The sequence below is a fragment of the Marmota marmota genome, unplaced genomic scaffold (assembly GCF_001458135.2).
Source record: "Marmota marmota marmota unplaced genomic scaffold, marMar, whole genome shotgun sequence".
In the NCBI taxonomy this organism is placed as follows: Eukaryota; Metazoa; Chordata; class Mammalia; order Rodentia; family Sciuridae; genus Marmota; species Marmota marmota.
The window spans coordinates 7,472,880-7,491,610 of NW_026000048.1; the positions used below are offsets into that span (position 1 = coordinate 7,472,880).

The following is an 18,731-nucleotide window of genomic DNA, read 5'->3' on the forward strand; positions in this document are numbered from 1 at the left end:
ACAGAGCTCAACGCAAGTAAATATCTAACACAAGCTAACTTGTTGTAATTAATAGTGATTAAAATTAGACAATAATGATTCATAATATTTTCAATAAATGAAATGCATTTTCAAAAATAAGAATTTGAGAAGAACCTATACTGGATGATCCTGCTAATGAAATTGTCACCTACAAAACACATTTTTCATTATCTAATTGTAAAAAAAAAAAAAACATAATTGAATGATTAAAAATAGATTTTTAAAAACAACCCTACAATCCCATGTTCCTAACATAAAACTATTGTTATTTTATAAAACTTTCTATTCAACTTTTATTTAACACAACTAACATATTTTACAATATGCACAATTTTGCATGTATGTGTGTGTATATATATATATATATTTTTTTTTTTTTGGTGCTAGGGATTGAACCCAGAGGTACTTTACTACTGAGCCATATCCCCGCCCTTTTGATGATGTGACAGGATCTCACTAAGCTGCTTTGGACCTCGATAAATTGCTGAGGCTGGCCTTGAACTTGTGATCCTCCTGCCTCAGCCTCCAGAGTTTCTGGGGTTAAGGCACACATCACCATGCCCAGAGGCGCATATAAATTTATACGTACAGTTTTATCTTTTCTCCCATCACATGCTGAATCGTGATTACCATCGTATTATACTAATATCTTCTTATCATTGAATATTTAGGCTGATGAAATGTTTTTGCTACAATAAATGTTACCACACAGATTGCTGCATGTGATTATGCCCAATAAAATCTTAAATGTTTTCCTTAGCATAGATTCCCAAGAGTGGGATTATTGTGTCAAAAAAAAAAAAAAAACAAAAAAACACTTAAAACATCTTTTAATTTACTGATAGAGACCAGATCCTTAAAAAATAAAATGTACCAGCCATTGTCTTTGTTTTGTTGCTATCTTTCCAATTTCCACAAAAATTCAAGCCTTTGAGGAAGGGGTGCCATTCCTTCTACAGACTTCTGGAGTGCCTAGTGGCAGCTCTGACTTGACCCAGAAGATCTGAGCACAACCAGCAATTGGTACTCACCTTCCCCTCTCCCACTTCCCTTCTGCCTGCTGTTGTGAAGTGGGGGCACCTCCAAGGACGTGATGCCTGACCTCTCCAGAACATTCACTTCCACGTTCAGTCTCCCAACCAGCTGCTGGGGTCGCACACTGATGACGTGCTCATACTTCCCAAGCCTTCTCTGCAGAAGTTCTTCATAACTCAGGAGGAAGATGGCTTTGTCCTTGCTGGGAATCACTAGAGAAGCTCTGAACGTATCAGCCCCCTTCTCTCTGTCAGGAAGAAAAATGAGGCCACAGGTAGAGTTCAGAGTAGAAAAAGCCAGGTTTGCTCAATTCCCTCAGGACACCTGCCATACTCTTTTAACCAGGATGCCAAGAAGACCAGTGGGTACAGCAGGGTGAGTCCTTAGACTGGAAAAATAAAAATGAGTCTTAAAAGAAGTTGAAAACCTGCCCAAAGGAAGGTTACTGAGGACAAACAAATACTGAATAGAAGGGAATTCAAAAACTGACCTTTCCTACCTCTACCAGAGACAGACCTAAGAGGGCAAAGAGAAAGGGGACCTTTGAGTAGATAAACCACTACAAGAAGGAGCTTTGGAGTCAAGTTGTGAATTTCACTGCTCTCTCTACAAGGATGGACAAATTAATTCATAATTAGTTTTTTCACTTTGATTAAGTTTGGTGGATGTGTTTAGGGCAAAATAAAGGACTGCAAAGTTTATAAAAATACGAACTAATCCAAATGCTTTCAGTACTCAGAGTGAGGGTTCTCTGATTCAAGATGGCGGGTTGGCCACCAAAAGATGAAGAGCAGGAGGGGTGAGTAGATAACATATTTCAGAAAGGTTCCAGAATACTTGGGAGATTCAGTATAGAGTAAGAATTCTATAGCTCAGGACATACTGGAAGGGGCTTCACTAAAGGAAAGAAACAAAGATTTTGTTTGGCATAATCTCAGAGAGACTGCTGACTTTGAGTTCAAGAGGACACAATAGGATAAGACTAAGAAAGGGGACCAAATAGAGGGGAAATAATTCTAATTTATATATGAATGAATGAATAAGCCGATAGACTTCTTGTACTCCTATTTCCCAGAGGTGAAAAGAGACAGAAAGTTCCACTGAACACTGGGCAGAATGAACAGAAAAGGATTGATAGCTAAACCCATTATGGTAAAATATCTCACTACCAGATGAAGAAAACATGTAAAATGATGGGAGGGGAGGGGAGGAGTAGGGGGGGTAGGAATGGCAGCAGAATAGAATAGACTTCATGATTGCTGTATGTATATAGGTGACTGTATGACCAGTGTGATTCTGCAATCTGTACAATCAGAAAAATGAGAAATTATACCCCAATGATTCAAATGTATGTATTTCCAAGATCATTGTAATGTCATGTGTAGCTAATAAAAAAAAGAAAACATGTAAAAGCAATGATACTAGATCACACCAAAGACAACAGCAATGATACTAGATGTTGAAGGCCTTGAAGCAATACCCCAGAGTTCAAAAGGAAAATCACTGTGACCTTTGATTCCATACAATATTATAAAATATTACGAAGGCTCAGAAAATCTATCCCTCACACATTCTGAGGAAGTTACTTCAGAATATATGTCAGCAAAGTAAAAGTAAAAAGCAAGAAAGAGAAAAAATATGGAATCCAAGAAATCACAAAAGCAACCCACAAGAAAATGAAAAGTGATTCCAGGGGAAATGTTTTGTAATGAGGCTTCAAAGGAATAACAATATCCATGGATCTGGAGACAGCCATGTTTTCACAGCATGTTTTAATGGCTCTGAAATCCGAATGCCTCCCAATCAATGATGTCTTCCAATTGCTGTTGGCCAGGCTTCTGGATGATGTAGATGTCATTGCTTCCATAAACTTGGTTATGGCTATTCATTTTGTCCTCATTTCAAATGAATTATGTGTCTTGCTCAACATTAATAGTAACCAAATTAAGTTCTCTCTCATAAGAGGAAGGCAATTAGAAACTCCAGAAAAAAAAAACAAAAAACAGAAACCTGTATGTTATGATCCAACTAAAGTAAGCTGTGGCGTGACTCTGAACAATTTTGATAAAGACAACCTGGGAAGCAGCTGCAGAATACAAAGTGAGGTTTAATAATTTGCTGCAGCAAGACAGACCACATACCAGAGGCACTGCAAGGCATCTCACCAAACAAAGGCAGAAACTGGGTTATTATGGGATTGGGGGAAGGGTAGGGTGTAGGTAAAAAAATCAGTGAAGCTGAGTTTGGACAGGCACCAAGCAAAGGAGGGGTGCTTGTGAGGCTGTTAACGTCAGCCTGGACTAAGAAGAAGACCCAAAGTTCTGTGTCCTTGGAAACTGTAACTTTAAGATAAACGTGGAATTCTGCATGTGAAAATGCCTTATCTGAAGCTCTCAACCTCATTTGCTTTCAGTATCAAAATGACTCAGGTCTTTTAGACCAGAGCAAGATGTTCCATTCTTACAAACTGACTACAAAGGCCTGGCAGTCTATAATTTTAAAGAACTAACTTTCTCAAAGCTGTGTCTTTTATTAATGAGAAAAAATATCAGGCTTACAAGTTTGGACCATTTTATCTAGGTACTTAGATCACTTCTCTGCAAAGGGAACAGAGGCCTTCACATTTGTCTGGTTGAGGGGAAAATGTAATCTTATTAGTGTATGATAGGCTGTTCTTCTGTTAATGTAATTGTTATAGTAATTGAAAGGCAAAGGCTATTTATTGGCTTTCAGTAAATAGCTGATTTTCAATAAATACTTGTTTTTCAAGTTTACAAAGAATACAAGTATCATTATAGATCAGAATTTAAACGTTAATAACATTAATGAAAATGTAACAAGTCAATGATTACGTGACAAAAGATGAGTTCAAGAAATGAATAAGTAGAGGTAAACTGAAGGGTAAGAAAAGGAATGTCATCATTTAGGAAGCAGCGACAGGGACGGAAATGTAGCTCAGTGCTCCCCTGGGATGCATGAGGTCCTTGGGTCAATCCCCACATAAAGATAGGAGGGAAAGTCTAGGGGAGTAGAAACACTTCATCAGCGGAAGAAGAAATAAAATAATAATATGGAAATGTTGAACACAAAGAGAAAGTAGGACTGTTGTAAATTTGCTAAATCCTCTTTCTTCACAATCAGGAGATAGTATCTTTATTTTTATTAAGAAATCAAGAAAAAGCAACACTATCGTACACTTTAGAGTTAGGAGGTAACTACAAAGAAAACTCAGCACAGAAATATTAGAAGCAGATGTTCTAGGAAGTAAAAACCAAGGAACGGTGTAATAAAGTTATCTTTTTTTATTACCAATGTTCATCTACTATATTGTTAATCACATGTACTTATTACTTCGATTAAAAAAAGAAAAAATATTTGGAGGACAGCAAGAAATAGGTCAAGGGGTAGAAAACGTGACACTGTAAAACCAGATTTTTAATTCCTCATTAAACAATACTTACTCATTTTCTTCTGTGGTTGTATTCCTTTTCCCTTTTACCTTATCACCATTTTTCTTCTCTTTTTCTGTAATTTCACCCTGATACACCTTTTCTCCAATAATCCTGAAACATGAGAGACAGCTATGTTACCAGCTTGCAGTTCCAAGACAGACTCAAACATGGTTCTCAGAACCATGACAACCCTAGAAAATATTTTTATTTGCCTCTTAGATATGCAGATTAAATGCATTCCAGACGAGGGCACTAGCCTTAAACCATTCATTTCAATCTAGGGCAATTTTCAAAAGACCCAACCCAGGGTGTCTCTGATTCTCCAGGAGAAAATCATAACTGCTCAAACGTCCATGAAGATTCACCAACTCGATTCTTGCCCAGACCAAAATTAAACCCAACGCTTCCCCTGTTTTGCCAATTTTTACCTCTTGAGTCAGAAAAAAAAACCTCAGCTAGTATGTCAGAGGTTTCATACTGTCTCACTCAGGTCTCAACCTAACCATGGCCCCTCTCACCTCCCTCCCTCATTTCCCTTCCTAAGGAAGCCCCTCTCAGTCCTGTTTGCCATCTTTATACTACAACACTCCCCACTGCCCAAGATGATGTCACTGACTATTTGTTTACTTGCTAATGGACTATTTCTCCCAGCTGAAATTTCTGGAGCAAGCAACATGGTCTTTTTTTTTTTTTTTTTTTAGAAGTAAATCAATCACCCCTAAGACAGCCTGGCCCAGAGTGGACCAGGAGGGGAAAAGGGATAGGAAAGAAAGAGGAAGAGGAAGAAAAGGAAGGAGGAAAGGAAAGGAGAATGGAAGAGATGAAGGCAGTCAGGAAGGTTGGCAGGAAGGAACCAAAGAAGGAAAGAAGAAGGGGAATCAGCCCTCGGATCCACACGCCGTCTAATGGGATGTGAATCCTTCCCACACACAAATCTGGACCACCCCCACACAGAGCTCCATCTCTCGCCAGCATGCCACCTACATGGTGAAGTTGGTGATGAAAGCTGAAGCTGGAATCTGCATCTGGAACTCAGCATCCTGGTCCTCAGAAGCCCTGTTCAGCATCCTGCAGGAGACTGTAGTGAAGGCGTAACGAGAAATAATGGTGGACTTCACCGAGAATTCTGTCATCAAGGGCTTGGTTTTCTGTTGAAATTAAAACAGCAGGATTCTTCCTGATGCATGGAAACATGATGAAAATATTTTGGGGTAGATGTAGGCATTTGAGAGCCTTTGGCATGTGATTCCCCCCCACCTCTCTCTCGTGTTGTCCCTATGTCCCCATTTTTAACTCCCTTAACGTGTAAAAGCAACCTTAACTGAATAATCAATTCACAACACAGAAGCAACTCTTTTAAACTAATCTGAACAAGAGAACATAGTGAAGATTTCCAACTTAACAGAAAAGACACATTGCTTCAATAGATCAATAATTATCAGAATTTTAGAAATATGTAACATATTTAATACTTTCATCAACTTGGAGATCACATTTACAGGATCACCCACTTGTAACATCAGAACATGCCTAAAGATTCTCACATTTTCAAATTCCTTTCAATATCCATTTAGAGACACTATCTGCAAGGGCTTCCCCATCTGGACTGTAATTATGGTATTATAAAATAAAAATCAATACTAAACTCAAGAGAGCTTTTGGGGAATTTTCCCAGAATAAAGAAAGTCTAAGTTTGTGCTAATTAAATTTATCCCTAAAGCTTCTGATAAGAGTAGTTGCTAACAATGCAAATTTAAGGACCCCCCCCCACCCACCCCAGTAAAACTATTCACTGTTTTTTCTAGTCTCTGCAATAGTGCTATGTCTTAAGACAGTTGGCAGCAGAAGCCCAAAGAAGGAAGGAAATATCCATGAGAAAAGGTGTTACTAAGAGGGATTCTCTAACCCCAGGAACTGGCTGAGCAATTCACAAATGTGAGCTGACTGGGTGGTGCCCTCAATTCATATGCTGAGGCCCTAATCCCTAATGTGGTGGTATTTGGAGGTGGCTCCTTGAGAGGTAATCAAGGTTAGATTAGGTCATGAGGATAGAGCCTCAGGATGGATTAGTGCTCATATAAGAGGACACAGTGGAGAAGATGCCTCTTATAAGGAGACACGCTCTGGGTTCCCTTCCTCTTTTTCTTTCTCTCCAAGTGCACACACCAAGAAAAGGCCATGATATAAGTGAACAGCAAGAAGTGGCCATTTACAAGCCATGATGAGAGCCCTCACCATTGATGAAACCCTGCTAGACCTAGACCTTGATCTTGAAATTTCCAGTCTCCAGAAATATAAGAAAACAAATTCCTGCTGTGTAAGACATTCAGTCTATAGTTGTGTAAGCCCAAGCAGACTAAGACATTATATAGTCTTGGGACAGACATGCAAAGGAGGTGTTTTACTCTCGCTTTTATGGCAAAAACTCAAGCTTAATGAGGGAACATATTTGTCCATACCAACAAGTAATAGAGATGAGACTTGAACCGAATCCCACTTGCTCCAAAGTGCACACCTGCTACCATTATGTGAGGCTGTCTGGCAGCTCTGTGTCAACGGGCCTACTCACCCTTGTGTGTTCCAATCTCAGCCTGGTATGTGACACACAGCAGGCCTCAATAAATGTTGAATGGAGTCAGCTTACTCTGATGGAACTGGACTCTCCGCTGTTGGGCAACATCTGAGTAATTCAATCCTCACCTGCTTTATTTACAAGCCTAGGCTCACTTTCAAAATACATACAAGGTTACAATCTGTTGATACCAAGGCGTATTGTCCCTGTGACAGGAAGGGCAATCATAAACCTGTTCTAAAGGGTCACCACAGAAGGTTACTCTATTTAAAACAAGTTACTCGAAACCTTTGAGTAAAATCATGGATGGTCAGCCCAGCAAACCACAAATTGTTCAAGAGATGTCTTCTACAATGCATTGGAGAAGTGGGTATGCACATAAAGTGATCTGAGAATATACTCAAATACCCCCAGGAGGGCCAATTGCAAGCATCAGAGCCAAGATCACAAGCAAGAACAGAGCAGTGGGGGAGCTCCATGTGAGCATGTAAGGAACATTGGTGTCTGTGTTGGTTTATGGCAGAACTTCCAGTCTTGGAGAAGGAAAAGACAAAATTGGAACAGCTTAGGACAAATGTTGGGGTACATGTGTGTCTTAGAAAGTTCGGGAAGATAACACATAGAGAACAGCTAAGTAAGGATCAGGTTAAAAATAAATAAATAAATAAATAAACAGCCTATTGAAAGCGGTTTAGCTAAAACAGGAAAAGAAATCCCCCAGTTTGGTCTGACAAAAGTGATTTCAAAACAGTGGTTCTCAAAGTGTGGTCACCAGACCAGCAGCAGCATCAACCCAGAAAAGGGATTGAAAGGTAGATTCTCAGATTCCATCTCAAGCCACAGATTCAGAAGCCCAGAGGATGGGTTTCACAACCCGTGTTTTAACAAGCTGCCCAAGAGATCTTGATGTATACTCAAGTTTGAGAACCACTGTTTTACTGTAATTTAACAAGGTGATCACCTTTTCATAGTTTTTCATCTGTAAATTGAGGAAGGCTTGAATATGTCACTAGAATCACATCCACTTCTGAGATCCACAGAACTAAAGACAAAGCCAAAAGTGTGGAATAAAACTTTGGGATTTAGGAAATAACTCCCCAATTCAGAAATAATTGGATTGTACAACATTCTTTTATGAAACTCCAGTTTCTTTAGGACAAAGTCTGTCTCTCTACACAGATGTGATTTGAATTAAAAAAAATAGTTCATTAAGATTAACCAAATGTTTCTTTTAAATGATGTCATTAAAACATTTAATACATTTCAATAAAGATGATGGGTATTAGACTGGGGATGACAATGATAATGATCTTCATAGCTTAAAAACCTGTTGGGTTCTTTAAATTAAAATTTGTATCTCATGATCTTTCAAAAAAAGGGGCCTAAGGTGAATGAATTAAAACCATGAATTGAGATGAAGTGTTGACTTTGATTTGTGTTATTTCTGGAAGCAGATTTTCTTTCTAAATTATTCATGATTAAATATATTCTTTTATCTCTAAATCTGAGCTGGTGTACCAAAAAAAAAAAAAAAAAGTTCCCATATGAATTTGTGAAAAGTCTAAAAATATACTGCACATAGTTCTGATTTCTGTAGATGCAAAGTTAATGGGAATCAGAAGCTTAAAAAAAAATCCTGTGAACTAAGAAAATTTTAACTTTATCCTTCTCCACTTTATTTAAAATTTAAACTAGTTCTTAAAAAATAGCAAGTCACATAGACACATGGTAAAAACTTCAAATTACACTGAACGTCAAATGAAAAGTATGCATCTCCCACCCACCTGGGATCCACATTTCCATTCCCCAGAGGCAGTATTTAACAGTTTGGGGTATATCTTTCCATAAAGATACTGTAGTCGTTTGTTTTAATTTCATCTGATAATAGAGTAGTTTGTTCATCTTTCTTCACCAATGTTCCAGTTATCTCACTAGGCATAACAAATCACTCTGAAATGGTGACTTCAAACAATAGCAATTAGTATTTTCTCACATGGTTTCTGTGGGTCACAGATTCCAGAAGGACTAGGTTGGGACCTGGCTCTTTCACAGTCAAATGGTGGCTGGAGTTATGAAAATGAGATGGCTGGCATGGATTTTATCTTATCCCAGGGCCCCTCTATGTGATCCTTCTGAATGTGTTGAGTGTAGGCTCACTCATTTGAGGGGCTCCCTCAGAATGATTATGTAGAAGCTAGAGGTTCACTGATCACATGGTAGTGTTCCCAACAGAAAGGTGGTCACTGTTGTATGCCCCAGCCTCAAAATTTCACATAGGATTACTTCTGTTATAATGTTGGCCATGACAGGCACAAAAACACAATTTCAATGGCAAAGAGAACAGATCCTATCTTAACAGGAGAAGTGGCATGTCAAAGGGCTGCCATTTTTTAAAATGCCATTTGCTGCTGAACAAAAAGGTCTAACTCATTCTTTTCTAAATAGTTGCATAACGTTTTAAATGTACTATATTTAATCAATCCCTCCTATCATCCACCAGTCCTTTGTAATTATTTTTTGAATTATAGTTTGAAACTCTCTTCAGATGTCCCTCCTCTCTAATTCATCCACACCTGGGGTAGGCAAACTATGGAAGGCAGGCCACATGCTTTTGTAAATATATATATTGGGACACAGCCCCATCCATTCATTTACATACTATCTCTGGCTACTTTGGGACTATAATGGCAGAGTAGTTGAGTAGTCACATTAATTAATAAAAATAAATAATAAATGATCACAAATTCTTTCTCATCTCCACTTTTGGAACAGATAGGGCCCTTATATCAATCATTTACATATCTTTATTGATCAGTGTGCTTTAGTAAGAGATCTCAAATTATACAGCTGGTAGGCATTTTATTTGACTTGTGGTCTTTTAAATTTTTTTTCATGTTTAGAGTACAACATTTAAAAATTGGGAAATTTTAAACAAAAATCTATAATACCTATTTCTATTGGAATAGCTAGTGGGGAAACTCTAGCTCTCATTCCCATAGCACCATCATCTGCCAGTAGTGATGGCGTTGCCCATTCAGATCAGCCCCATATCAATATATCCAATATCCCACATTCCCCTCTCACCCCAGGCCCCCTCAATCCCAATTGCCCCCTTGACTCTGAGGCTGAGACTGGTAGTGTTTTCACTAGGATTTTTCTTATTCCCATCTTAGTCCACTCCATTGTAAATGGATTAAAAATGGCCAAGATCTGCACACGCACGTTTAGAGCGGCATCACTCACGACAGGGTGGAAACAACCCAAGTATCTATCACCAGATGAATGGAAAAACAAAATGTGGCATATGATACAATGTAATATTACTCAAACTTTATAAAAGAAAGGAAATCCTGTTATATGCTTCATGGTTAACTCCTGAAGCCACTATGCTAAGTTAAATATTCCAGACACAGAAAGACGAATATTGTGTGATTCCACCCACATGAGGTAGCTAAAGCAATCAATGGGGATTTATTGCTTCAAAAGGACAGAGTGTCAATTTTATAAGATAAAAAATAGCTGGATGGTGGTGGTAGGTGAACAATGGTATGAATGTACTTATTGAACTATGTACTTAAAAAGAGCTAAGACATTAATTGTATGCATTTTATCACAAGAAAAAATGAAAATGAAAAAAAAAACTTAATGATCATGGGCTAGGGGTATAGCTCAGTGGTACAGCCCTTGCCTAATACACATATAGTTCTAGATTTGATCCCCAGCAGCCCCCCCCAAATATTAATAAAAATAAATAATAAATGATCACAAATTCTTTCTCCTCCCATGGAGAGGTGAAGTTTGATTCATTTCCCTTTGAATCTGGACCTTAGTGATTTACATTATCCATAGAACACTCTAGAGGTGATGTTCTGGGATTGCAAGGCCAGGTCATGAGAAGCCTTGTCCATCCAGGTCTCCTGGAATGCTCTCTCAAGGTCCTGAATGTCTATGTAAGATGTCCAGCCATCCCGATGGTTCCATGCTGCAAGGCCACATTCAGGCACTGCAGCGAATGATGGCAGTGAGCCCAGCTTCAGCCTCCTCTCCCACCAAGCTTAGCATTGAGTGAAGGCTTCCTAGACCCTCCAGATCAGCCCATCTGCCAGCTGAATACCACTGAGCAACCTCCATTGATGTGATTGGCCAAAAGAATTAACCCCCATGAGCTCTACCCAAATTTCTACCCCACAAATCAAATAAAGCAATGGCTGTTGCTTTGAACCACTAAGTTTTGCAGATTTTTATGCACCAACAGAAAACAGGAACACTTTCCCAGTCTCTGTAGACATGTGAATGTACAGTCCTACTTTAGTGTGACTTGCCAGTGAATGGCATGGAGTCATCTTATTAGTTACTCCAAACTCTAAGCTATTTATGACCTGTAGGTGTTTCATTTGCTATGTTTTATAAAGATCAACAACACCCTTGGAATATTTTTGGAAAAATTTAAAGTATAAATTATAAAGTCAAAATATACAGAAGAATACTCTTGTCACCTCAATCCCTTCACTTTACCAATACAGGACAAAGTTATTTACCATGTGGCTTTACCAGGTCACCCAGGTAGGAGGTAGCATATCCAGGATGACAGTCAATCCTGCCTCTCTCATGAAAGGATTACACATGCCACCTGGTTGCCAAAGGCTTTCACAACCATAGTTGTTAGATAATCAATGAAATACAGAACTCCAAAATACACTCAATAGAACGTGGTCTTTGTTGCTGATTCAAAAGTTACTTATGACCCTCAATTACCATCCACTAAATTATAAACACTGGAGAGAGGATGTTAAGCTGAATCTATGCTGAAACTGCTGTCATATTCTGACATTCTCCAAAAATTCTTATCAACTGGTCACTTATCAACTGTTTACTCTTACATAAAAGTCGTGTACTCAGGGTGCAGAGGACGTGCTAAGTTTACACCTTAGTTCAACAGAAGTTTATAACTCTAGCTACATAGCATTCTAAATAAAATTTAGCTCCTTCAGTGGAGTTCTTGCCCAGTGCTATTTTAAAAATAACTGAAAATCTGCTTCCCTTGATATGCTGTGACTATTTTGATGTCATGTTGATGGGTTCCTATTTATGTGATAAGAAATGATTTTGTCGAATTTAAAATGAGAAAACTAGAAGACACCGGACAAACATTGTTTATTACAGTATAACTTCTTGGGCCTTAAATTAAGATTATAGATGTAGTAGAATGTTCCACAATATTCCATCAAGAATATGAGGCATAGTTTATGGGCCCAAGGGACAAGTTGAAAAGAGCTTAAGAAACTATTTTCGTCTTGCTGCCTCTGCCCAGTTACCATTTTCCCAGGAGCCCCTGATGTTATTTACACACCACAGCCCTGCCCTCTTGGTTCTGCATGCTAGCTCTAGAATCTGCAGGAATCAATTACGTGCATGTCTTTATCAGCTCCAGCTACCAATCCTTACCCCACCCCTACTACATTGTAAATGCATGGAGAACAGCAACCATGACTCTCTTTTTCAATCCACAACTCTCAGCAAGAGGGGACAACTTGGAAAAAAAAACATTTATGGAACTGATTTGAATTTTCTGAACAATTAAAAAGAAAAATATATATCTACTAAAAAATGAAATGTAATAAACTAGTATGTATTAAGTACTGCTACAGATGGAATTCTATGAAGGTTTGGGAAGAAATACCACACATTCTTCCTTGTCTCAAGGCATGAGATGGGAGGAAAGCAACATAGGAAGATACAGGGAAGGCCATGTATATATGTAGCTTCAGATATACAGACAGAGACTTGACTGCAAAATATTCAAGAGTTTGAAGAAAGATAAGCTGTAGTGTACAGGGTATAGCTCCATGGTAGAGTGCTTGCCTACCAAGCACAAGGCCCTGGGTTTGATCCCAGCACTCCAAATGAACAAAAAATTATAATAAGTAAGAAAAGGTTTTCAAATAGATGCAGAATTTGTATGTGATAAAACAAAACAAAAAGAAAATTCTAGGATGGGGATATAGCTCAATTGGTAGAGTGCTTGCCTTGCATGCACAAGGCCCTGAGTTCAGTCCCCAGCACCACTTAAAAAAGAAAGAAAATTCTAACAACACCAGACAGGGAAGTTGGACGCAGCCATGAATACACTATGGAAAGTGTGTTGGACAGGTAGGTGACAGAGGAAATGACATTAAAAAACAAACACAGAATGCTGAATGGCAGAGGCTCATGAAAAATTTGTCATAAGAGGAAGGATATAAAACAGTTACCTCAAATTTTCCTAGTACATAGTTTTTTAAAATATAACATGTGTTCTATATTTATAATTAATAATTTTGTTTGGGGATGTCAACTGGAAAATTGGGGGCCACAAAAAAAATCTTCCTGTGACACAGTATAATTTCTTCATTATTTTTTCCTGCAAAAAAATAATGAAACAGATGGAAAAGTAGTTTGAGGCAGGGAGTGTCTTAATTAGCTGCCTAAGGGACCAAAGGTTTTCAGATGACTCATGTGAGTCATTTAAAATCAAGCCACCCAGAGGATGTCCTGAATTACCCAAGCTGTCATCTGGAAATGCAATGGGAATGTGTGGGGTGGGAGCTGCCAACACCCAGGACCCGGTGCCTTTTCCTACATTAACCTGTTTTCTTCTGGTCTAACATTCTTTAATATCCATTAGGAGAAATAATCTGAGGGGTTCTCTGCCCCCTCAGAAATCCTCTAACTCCACTCCCTCGCCTCTTCTAGAAGAGGAGGGTTTGCTGTGGCCGCTGGCTAACTCTGGACCCAAAGACTTAACTAAACCTTCATGCCTCTCCTCTTGAGGAAAAGGAGGAAGCACACACTGTTCTTACGTGGAGCAGAACGATAAGGGCCCTTCCAGAATGCACGCTGTATGTATTTACCACCTTGGGAAATCATTTCACCCTTCTGCAGACACAAGGGCCATCAGCTCTGAGCCGCTTACTTGCAGTAATGCATCGTACTTAGCAGTATTTCCTTTTATTTAAAGAGAAGAAACGCAACACGTAATTATCATCTTTACAGGGGGAAAAACCCCATCCTATTATCTGCTGAAAAGGATACATCCTGAAGGTCAGAGTTGGGCACAGGGAGACAGACACACACACCTAAGTAGCCTCCCTGAGGCAATGTGGCCCAGAATCGCGCTCCTTGCAGTGTTGTAGCCAACAATCAGTTTCTGTGTTCTTGTTGCTCTGGCAGCTGGGGCTTTGATCCTGGAGGGACTGTCCCTCTCATTCCTAGAGAGGGCGCATGACTTCCCTGCCCGCACACCTTCCACACACCAACCAACAGTCCTGGGCCCACACCCAACCACCTCCTCTATCAAACTCTCACACCAAGTCAACGCTCTCCCTATCCTGCATCACCTGGAGCAGGTACTGGACAACTAGGGACAACTGTTACAGCCCAGAATCATGCAAACTCTCCAGGCTTAAGCTAAATTCAGCAGACACACCAGGCCATGCCCATTTCTTCTCATGGAAACTCTAATAAACACTCTGAGCCGTGCTGTCCCCTGCCCCTTCTGCCTCCTGACAGACCATGGTACTTGCACATGTGACCCCGCATTGGTGCCGAAGCCCCTGTTTCTAGAGACCTACGAGTACCGCCTTCTTCCTCTGTGAAGATCTCCTCTGCGTCTTCATATCTTACCATACCTGAATAACAGTTCCTGGCTACAAATTTTAGAATACCTGCTACAAAAATCCATGAAGACAGGGCATCTGCTGTCTGAGGGTTCAATGTCAGCAGAGAATCATTTTAGGAAAACTAGGCCAGTATCCTAAAACACCATGGAAACTCAGACACAAAGATAACCCCTGCTTTTCAAAATGTGTGCGTGTGTGTGTGTGTGTGTGTGTGTGTGTTGCCAGGGAGCTTCATAAAAAGGATACCTAATTAATTCAGAATAGAAATCCAGCAAATCCTTGCAGCCTGGCCATGGTGGGAGAAGACCAGCTGTTGCCGTTCACATTCTATTCATTAATTAAAGTGTGGAACATTCAGGGAACTATAATTAATGTGAGATGGCTAGAGCACAGAATATAAGGAGACTCAGAGAGGGAATTAAGATCCCGCAGGGTCTCCTGGTCCTTGGAGTTTATCCCACACGTGATGTGGAGTCATCGAGGACATGCACGCACAAGCATGATATGCCAGGTCTGCTGCTGGAAAGATCGTTCTGGTTCCAGTTGCATGGGTATAGTTCATGTTACAAATTTATAACACATGTGAAAATAAGACTGAAAACTCTAAGAAGTCTCCAAGAACATCTAAGAGATTTTCTGAAGAGTCTAAGCCAATGGATCAAGAAAGTCTTTGTTACCAAGAACAAAGACTAGAGGCTAAAGGAAAAGATAAATTTATTTATTACTTTGGAACTTAAAACTTTTATATGGCAAATATACCCTAAGTAAAATTAATAGGTAAATGGCAGTTTTATGGGGGAAAGTTTTAGAAGACAGTCGGTATCTGTGACATACAAAAATCTCAGCTACATTGACAATTAAGGGGATAAAAACACAATAGAAAGGTGGGCAAAGGACCTGAAAAATTCAATTCAGAGAACTACTCTGAATGGCTATCAAATCTATTTTTAAATTTCCAAACTTGTATATACTCAGAGAAACCAAAGGAATAATGAGATATCACTTTACATCTAAGAGACTGGCAAATCCAAAAGAGTAGTCATAATGATTATAAGAGGAATGTGTATATTCATCACTGGTGACAGAATGGAATAAATACAGGTAGTATCAATAGCAATAGTATTCAAAAAGTAATCTGAAGACATCTGTCAAAAATTAACCTACATCCATTTTGAATCAGCAATCCTCCTACTGAAAATGTAAGCCACAGAATTAAAGCACTGTGAATAACAGTATAAAAAAAGGGTTTTGTTGTTGTTGTTGTTGTTTTGTGGTACTATTTAGAAGAAACTAGAAACAAATTAAGAATTCAATACTAGACTGATTAATAAATTGTAATGTATCAATGACATGGGTTTTAAATGGTGTTCACCATTTAAAAATGGGTAGAGCTATGCCAGGTAAAGTATTATAGAGTGAAAATGATAAGGAATAGAAAATACATATAATTCATAGAGTAGCTGGTGTATTAGTTAAGAGCATGGACTTAGAAGCTTCCAGATCATTGGGACTCAATCCTGGTCCTGCCACCTCTTCTCAGCCATGTAATCTTGAAAAAGTTACTCAATCTCTCTGATTCTCAGTTTTCTCATGCTGTCCCCCGCAAACCATGATAAGAGTAATTGAGACAAGACACGAAGAACTGAAGAGGAATGACTGGCACACAGTAAGCCGTCGGCCAACATCAGTGGTCATTGAAGGTCCCCACTGTTTTAAAGCAATGAGCAGAAATCTCATGTATAGTTGTATATAAGGTCCCATCTTCCACTGCTCATCTTGTCAATGGGACTTTTCATCTTCCCAGTTACTAATATGCTGTTACTTTTATTTATTTTTTATTTCAATTTTTTAAAAATCTATTTCCACCCACTTTTAGAATTCAAGCTCTGCAGAGGGCAAGATATTTTATGCCTACAACAGTGCTGGGCAGGTATCAGACACTCAAAAAAATATTTGTTGAATGAATGAATATGTGTATGTGTGTACTGTTAGGATAATATTCCCCAGGAGTTGCTGGAATTTCTGCACTTTTACCACTAGCTGACACTGGATGCTTTGTTCTGCACTATCTTTTCAAGGATATTTGTCTAGTGAACAGCCTTGGAAGATAGGTGGTATCTCTTTTCAAAGCAGAGGACAAGTTGGCTTAATGTCCAGAATAATAAAGAGAATATTTTCCTGCAAGGGAAAAAATCAGGAAGGTTCAGAGGGCAGTTGGTATATTAGTTGGTGTATTATTAAATCATGTTCCCTAAACTTAAGTTTGCTCTCATGTAACCAACTGCATGTGTAAGGGTCATCATGTCCAGGGACTGGGGTCGAGGAATAGAGCAAATGTTATACCCTGGTTATTATTACTGTTATTGTGAGGAATAAACTGGTCTTTGTCTCTAACCCAGGAGTCTCCTATTTCCTGCCAGCGTTAATGAAATGGTAACAGGAAAAAATCTCAGATATTTCACAATCTTTGACATACTTAAGTACATATGTTAATCTATGGTATGTGAACATGGATAAAAACCTGAAAAAAAATACTAAGCTAACAAAATTGGGAATATGGGGAGGCAGAATTGGGAGGACCATGGGAAGGAAGGGGGAAGAGGAAGACAAGCAAAAAAAAAAAAAAAAAAGAATGCCAGGCGTGGTGGCACATGCCTGTATCTCCAGCAACTCAGGAGGCTGGGGCAGGAGGATTGCAAGTTCAAGGCCAGCCTCAGCAACTTGGTGAGACCTCCTCTCAAAATAAAATTAAAAGGGCTGAAGAGGTAGCTCAGTGGTAGAGCACCCCTGGGTTCAATCCCCAAGTACTGAGAAAGAGAAAGACAGACAGACAAAATCCCAGTCCAAATAAGGATGGTAATGGATGTGATACTGTTAATGATGAGACAATCTAAATCAATTCAAACACCAGCCAGAGAAAGGAAAGCCTCCCTGGAGCCTAAGACATGTCCCCTCGCTTTGATATTTCACCACATACGCATTCATAAGGAAGAACTGAGATTGCTTCAAACAAGCTCTTGGAGTTTCTGAACGTTTGTTCAAGTTCTAACCTACTAGCCTCCATTAGGCAGTGAGAACCTGCCCAGCTTTCACCAGCTGCCTTCATCTGTGAAAGTGAATTCTTTGGATGCCTGACCGGTTGACTTCACAACAAAGTGTTTTTTTCCTGGGCAAGGATGCCATAAAAAAAATAAATGTTATGTTTAGATTATTTTTAAAAGACAGCCCTTTGAAACTTCAGGCTTTGTTCTTAGAGTCCTACTGAAATAATCAAGTCTCTTTCAAGCAAGGAAAATCCACTTAAATTAGAAAACTTATAAAGGAATCAGCTACGCGGACTCATGTTAGAATTCTTCTGAGAGCAACCCCAGAAGCTACGGAGGGCCTGCATGCAAAGCGTGTGCCTGATTCAAAAGAACCAGCGGAGTAAGGGAAGTGACTTTTGAGATGCACCAGGGTATACGTACCAGCCTCTGCAGCAGCCTGAGTTGCCTGGGGACCCTGAGTCCAACCTACGTGGAAGAGGAGAAATGGAAGAGCAAGATCATGAGGTGTCCTTAAATATGAGGGTTAAAATTCAGATTCACTCAAATTCACCAAAAGGACTATCTATCTCAAAAGGTAGTTTTAACTTTATATCGGAGTTTGTTTCTAGGCCAGAACTGGAGCCAACAGATCTGGTCAGCTCTTAACCTGCCTGGTCACCTGAATGGTCTTTCCGGTAAGAGGAGAGATGATATTAGAATATCTTTACTCTGTTTCATTTTACTTTGGGCTTGACATTGAGCTCCTTGCTGTTGTACCTATTATGATCAGTGAAGGTACTCAGCCTTATTCTGATGGGCTCATTATGCAACTCAAAACTCTTAGAGTGTTAGGGATGTGGCTCAGTTGGTAGAGTACTTCCCTCACATGAACAAGGCCCTGGTTTCAATCTCCAGCACCACAAAAAAAAAAAAAAAAAAAAAAAAAAAAAAAAAAAAAAAAAAAAAA

The 18,731-nt window shown here is 39.2% G+C and overlaps 1 protein-coding gene across 2 annotated transcripts in view; it reads right to left on the reverse strand.

Annotated features, from left to right (window-relative positions):
* Itih5 (inter-alpha-trypsin inhibitor heavy chain 5) overlaps positions 1–18,731 on the reverse strand; it is an 81,654-nt gene that overhangs the window by 55,799 nt on the left and 7,124 nt on the right. For both annotated transcript variants that reach the window (XM_015495187.2, XM_048812651.1), the window contains exons 2-5: positions 18,206–18,250; positions 5,493–5,656; positions 4,518–4,619; positions 1,053–1,303 (exon numbers count right to left, since the gene is read on the reverse strand). In XM_015495187.2, coding sequence (XP_015350673.1) covers positions 1,053–1,303; positions 4,518–4,619; positions 5,493–5,656; positions 18,206–18,250 — 562 coding nt within the window. The remainder of the gene's footprint in view (positions 1–1,052; positions 1,304–4,517; positions 4,620–5,492; positions 5,657–18,205; positions 18,251–18,731) is intronic.